This window comes from Vombatus ursinus, unplaced genomic scaffold (assembly GCF_900497805.2).
Source record: "Vombatus ursinus unplaced genomic scaffold, bare-nosed wombat genome assembly UNPS02014785.1, whole genome shotgun sequence".
Taxonomy (NCBI): domain Eukaryota; kingdom Metazoa; phylum Chordata; class Mammalia; order Diprotodontia; family Vombatidae; genus Vombatus; species Vombatus ursinus.
Window position 1 is genome coordinate 8,180,738 of NW_020954563.1, and position 6,000 is coordinate 8,186,737.

At 41.3% G+C, this 6,000-nt stretch overlaps 1 protein-coding gene across 2 annotated transcripts in view; it reads right to left on the reverse strand.

Moving 5' to 3' along the window:
* The window catches only part of SGK2 (SGK2, serine/threonine kinase 2), a 55,747-nt gene that overhangs the window by 33,692 nt on the left and 16,055 nt on the right, over positions 1-6,000 (reverse strand). For both annotated transcript variants that reach the window (XM_027867352.1, XM_027867351.1), the window contains exons 3-4: positions 4,953-5,002; positions 1,643-1,700 (exon numbers count right to left, since the gene is read on the reverse strand). In XM_027867352.1, the coding sequence (XP_027723153.1) occupies positions 1,643-1,700; positions 4,953-5,002 (108 nt within the window). The remainder of the gene's footprint in view (positions 1-1,642; positions 1,701-4,952; positions 5,003-6,000) is intronic.

Sequence of the window (6,000 nt, forward strand, 5' to 3'; positions counted from 1 at the left end):
AGCTTTTAAATTGGGAAGCTAACTCAAGTTATCCTTCATATATCCCCCCATTTATCCTTTAAGACTTCTGCCTCCTCCATGAAGCTACCCTAAACTATTCTATTAGGTCTGTTTCCTCTAAACTCCTGCAACTATTGAGACTGTCTGAGAAGGCAGGGGGGAGGAGAGCAACTGAGAAACATAGAAAGGGAAATTGACAAGTACTCTATTGATGATGTGAGTAAAGGCATCAATGGTATGCATAACCATTTTGTAGATCTTGACACAAACTAAGAGGGATAATTAATAGGCCCAACAGCACATTCCCCCCTCCCCTCCAAACACTGACAAGCTAGACCATAGGACTGACTTTAATAAGAATGAATTTACTATGGATACATATAAAGTCTAATGGTTGGGGTAAAAAAAATCAACTTTGCAAGTATAAAATGGAGAAGACACGGATGGCCACCAATGTGTCTGAAGAAGTTTGGAGTGGGACAAGATAGAGAAAGAGAAGCTCAGTACCTTGGATCTGGCCAATATCATCTTAGGCTTCATTCACAGAAAGTTAAGTTGTCGAGGACTAAGGAGTGTACTCTGTGGTCAGATCGTACCTTGAGTACTGTTTAATTCCAGCTGTTTTAGGGAAAGACATTGAAAAGCTGGAAAGCATCAATATGAAGGCAAGCAAGATGGTGAAGTTCCTCGAGTTGATGCCATATGAGAATCATTTGAAAGAAACAGTGGTGTTTCGTATGGAGAAGACTTAGCGGGGACATGATAGCTATCTTCAAGTATCTCAGGCTGCCGAATGGAAGAAGATGACAGTGTTTCTGCTTGGCTGCATGGGACAGAGCTAGAAATAGTGGGTGGAAGAGGTCATGTCAACAAGCATTCTTAAGCAAGCACCAGGAATACAAATATAAGCAAAAAGAATGACTGTACCTGACAAGGGAGCTCACCCTCTAATGGGCGAAGATAACACATAAAAGGAAGCTGAGAAGAGAGGAGTAGAGGTAAGGAGCAAGGAAAGCAATGGTGGGGAAGTCTGGAGAGTCAGGAATGGATATATAGGCAAGTTTAGGCTTGATACAAGGAAAAACTTCCCAACAATCATATCTAGCCCAAATCTAAGTTAATGGCTGATCTTTGATTAGGAGGTCTTATTTAACCTAGGCTTCTTAGGGTATAGGACAGCTAGATGGCACAGTGGATAGAGTGCCAGACCTGGAGTCAGGAAGACTCCTCTTCTTGATTTCAAATCTGGCCTCAGATGCTCAGTAGCTGTGTGACCCTGGACAAGTCACTTAACTTCATTTGCCTCAGTTTCCTCATCTGTAAAATGAGCTGGAGAAGGAAATGGCAAATTACTCCAGTGTCTCTGCCAAGAAAATCCCAAATGGGGTCACAGAGAGTTGGACACAACTAAAACAATTGAACAACAACAATCTTGGGTTATGTTTTGAGCATGACCAGTTTGCCTGGCATGGAGCCCACTGTAATCCCTTGCCACATGGATGGGGGTAGCCTTCTTTGATTGGCTGCTCAAATCTTCAAAACTGGTGAGTCCAAAACAGGTTACACTTAGTACCATGAGACCACAGAGAAGAATGCTTGGGAACTAGGAAGAGAGAGATTCATGGCCCCAAACATCACTTACTTTTCCATAGCTACCTTTTCCAATCACTTTCAAGAAGTCAAAATCTGTTGGCCTGGCACTGTTGGAAGAGAAGAAGAACATATTACTAATAAATCTCTTGTTCTAGCTTCTGGTACATGAGGAAACTACCCAGATCTTCCCAATAGAAGGGTAATTCTAATCATTAAGGAGGAAACTTTCTGGCCACATTTAGGCTCATTTACATGATAATGAAGAATGATCTGGACCCAGAGCAAATTGGCTTTTCTACACTTCTTGATGTATGTGTTATATTACAGAGGGAGCAGGAGGAGGGAAATGAAAGGAAAGAAAAAACTGAAGGCAGAGAGGTTGAGCAGAAGGAGTGCTGGCCTCAAAAAGAAGGATCTGGGTTTAAATACCATGTTGAACATTTACTACCAATGTGACCTTGATTGGGCAAGTCATTTAACCTCCCTAGGCCTTGGTTTCTTTACTTATAAAAGGAGTATGTGGTTTGGACTAGACAGCCCTGAATTCTCTTCTATCTCAGATCTCTGAGCCTTAACTAAATGAATTATTAAAATCCTGAAGCATGTTAGCATTTGAAATGAATAGAAAAGAGAAGGGCATCTCTAACCAAAGACAATGAAAGTGAGAAGAAAGAAAAAATAGGTAAGTATAACTTGGAGAGAGAAAAAGTATAGTGTCACCAAATTGAGGTCAGATTTGGGAGAGCGGTTCAGGTGTGAAAGAATTCACTTAGACATTCTCTGTAGCCAATGGGAGCTTGTGTTTTATGTGAAAAAGCAATACAGGCCCTGTTAGCTAGAGGCTAATGAAAAAGGCCCTGATATTTGGGAGGACCAGGCTTATGTAAACAGAAAGCTATACAGTCTGTAGATGTTCAGGATGATGATGCAGTTTTAGGGTTTTTTTATAGGAGTTGAAGATTAGGGACAGGATGACGAAGAATTTTATGACACAAGAGGAGGGAGATGGTTGTTTACAAGATAAGGAAGAATTTTATGACACAGAATAAGGAAGATGGTTGACAGGATTAGAAAGACAGGGGTACACAGGATAACGAAGGGAAAAAAAAATTCTTTTGCTCTTACAAGAAAAGGAGAAGTTCTACAGTATTTCAAGATAAGGAGAAAAGGACTTTAGGAAAACTACAGAATGAGCCCCAACCCCCTTCAGGAGGGTCTTCACAAAGTACTGGAAAAGCAACCCTTAATATTATTTTTAAACCTTGGGGTGCCATATGCTATACCCACATCAACCACAAACAATGAAAATAGGAAGAAAAAACAGGGAAGAACAATATAGTTCTCTGTCAGGGCTGAGGACAGCTCTTCACTACACATTATTAATTCACCTTCCTAAAATAAAGCATCGCATTCATTCCACAAATACCTGATTTAGTACCCACTGTTTGAAAGAAGAGGGAGACAGAAGAGACTCAATTCCTGTGCTCATCCATAAAGTTGGGACTGGACTACATATGATCTTTAAGGTTCAACTGTCCCATGATACTCAGTTGTTTTCAGCTTAGTGAGCTTAGAAAAGGCATGTACAAAAATAACTGCAATGCAGGTCAGGATGTGGCCAGTGTTAAAAGACTGAAAGGTACAGAGAACTGTGTGAATACAGATGAGAAGGGAAAGTTTACTTCCCTCCAAGGCATTAGGAAAGGTTTCCTGAAGGAGACTTCATGCCAACTGGCCCTTGAGAGATAGGATTTCAACAGGTGGAGAGGGGAAGAAAACCTGACAGGAAGAAGGAAATACACGGGTAAATATGCAAAGGCAGGGAAGCACAGGGTATGTTTGGGGAATAGCCAATTATCCACTTTAGCTGGAGCACTAAGGCTAGGGGAGGATAAGATTGTGAAAGTAGGTTGCAAATGCTGGATCCTGGAGCAACCTGAATATCAGGGTAAGAAGTTTGGTCTTTGTTCACTAAGCCAGTGGTTTCTACAATAGGGGAATACCATGACCCCAGGGGACTTTCGATCAACCAATCAGAGGGTGGTAAAATGGGTCACATCCTATAGCCAATCCTGGCTTTGTCTCTAACCAACTATACCATCCCCTTCACCCATTATCCAACTCTCCCTTACTCTACTCTGCTCTCTGGCACTGACCCCTCAGGCCAGTTAAAATCTAATTCTGCAAACCAAGCAGCTGGTAGTGCAGGCAAAACTCCTTGCCCCATGTACTGTTCTCCCATCTCCTCCATTTGCCATCTCATCCTAAGGGCCAGGCTCTGCTTCAAAAAAGCGTTGAGTGAGAAAGAGCCCTGCCTCTCAAACTTTTCCGTTTTTTTGGTTGTATAAAGTGAGCCATGGAGGATAAGCCAGCATGGTTGGATAGTTATCTTCTCCTTCCTTCCAAACCACCGCTTTTCTAAACTTCCCTATTATTCACCACCCACCAACCTTCCCTCACCCTCCTTTCCCCCATATATACAATCAGTAGCCAAATCTTATTTCTATTTCCACAACATCTCTCCCCTTCTCTTTACACACATGGCTATCAATCTAATTCAGGTCCTCATCACCTCTTGCCCAGATTATTACAATAGCCTGACTGACATCTCCCTGCCTCAAGTCTCTCCTGTTTCCCCTCTCAAAGCCATTGTTTCACTGAGATTTTCCCAGAGTGCAGATTTAACCATGTCATACCCCTATTCAATAAACTCCAGTGACTTCCAGTTAGATTGTTGTTTAGTCAATTAGTCGCAGTTGACTTTTCATAACTCCATTTAGGATTTTCACGGCAAAGATACTGGAATGGTTTGCCATTTCCGCTCATTTTACAGATGAGGAAACTGAGGCAATCAGGGTTAAGTGACTTGCCCAGAGTCACACAGCTAGTAGTTTCCGAGGGCCAGATTTGAACTCAGGTCCTCCTGACTGCAGGCCAGTACTCTATCCATTGTGCCACCTAGCTGCTTTCCTATCAACTATTAAGTAATATTTGATTAAGGATCAAATATTACTTCATCTTCATCTCATACTTTTGTTAATCTATTTTATATAAGTTATATAATGTATATCATTATTACAATAGTAGTACATGTAAATATATACATGGCAGACATGTATACTCAACATTTTTCATTTACATGAAAGTCTGAAGACCACTGCACAAGGCAATGAGGAGCCATGTGAAGGATTTTGAGCAGGGGAAGTATGTGCTTTAGGAAGGCTGAAATCTGATAGTTGATAGTGTGCAAAACAGATTGTAAGCAGGAGGTTAGAAGAAGGGAATCACAAAATCCATTAAGTAACAGACGTATTTTCTCCCATCCACAGGCCTCAGTTTCTTCACCTTTAAGAACTTACTTTGGTTTTGCTGAAGGTCCCAAGTTAATATTTCCATTGGGTGTTGAGGTCTAAAAAAAAAATTTAAACAAAAGTAAAAGTTATTTAAAATCACTTTTATTCCTTTAGTATTTTCTTTCTCAAAAGTTACAAACAAGTCTATAAAGATTTATTTATTCTCCCATCTGTGAAGTACAAAAGGATCAAGTATTACTCTTATTCAAAGATGAAGAAAAAGTGATTTTTTTCTCCTGTTACTTAAAGAACAGTTGTGGGACAAGCAGTTCTGAAACCCCAGGATTCCAGAATCCAGCTTTGTGTCCATTCACTGGGCCCACAGTTGGCAATTTGAAAGAATTAGAAATTCTGAATAGGCTATGCCCAAGAGGGAATGAAAAATAACAGAAGTGGCAAATCCAGGAGGGTTCAGGGATAGTTCTGCCTAGCAGCACTATCACTAATTTCATATATGAGGCAAGAATGCAAAATTAGTTCCCTCCCCCCATCCTAATAGTCTGATCCTCTTGGGGGAGTCAATGTATACTCTGTTTATTTTTCTGTGCCTCTTCCCCAACTTTGTACAGTGAGGCAGGCCCTTGCCTCTCCTTATAGCTCTGCCACCAAGAGGTAGGGAGGTAAAGGGTAAGACTTCCAACACACGTAGTTACATAATTTCCCAAGACAACTATGAACAACAGATACAGAAAAAGTCCAGCCTTCATGGAGTTTATATCAGCAAGGGACAGTTTTTTCCCTTCTCTCATTTCATGAATATCTGATGCTAGGGGTTGTGAGAAAACCAAAGATGAACAAGATGCAGGTCCTGTCCTCAAGTTTCCTCATCTGTAAAGTGAGCAGATTGGAATCAATAGCCTCCAAGGTTTTATCATCCTAGGATGTCCTATCATTTAGTTTGAAAGGAGGTCAGACACTAGAGGAGAGAAATTCCCAGAGGCAGACCCCCAGCTTCAGTTTCCTAGAACTGGCCAGGGGCAGCTAGGTGGCGCAGGAGATAGAGTTCTGGCCTTGGAGTCAGGAGGACCTGAGTTCAAATGTGGTCTCAGACACA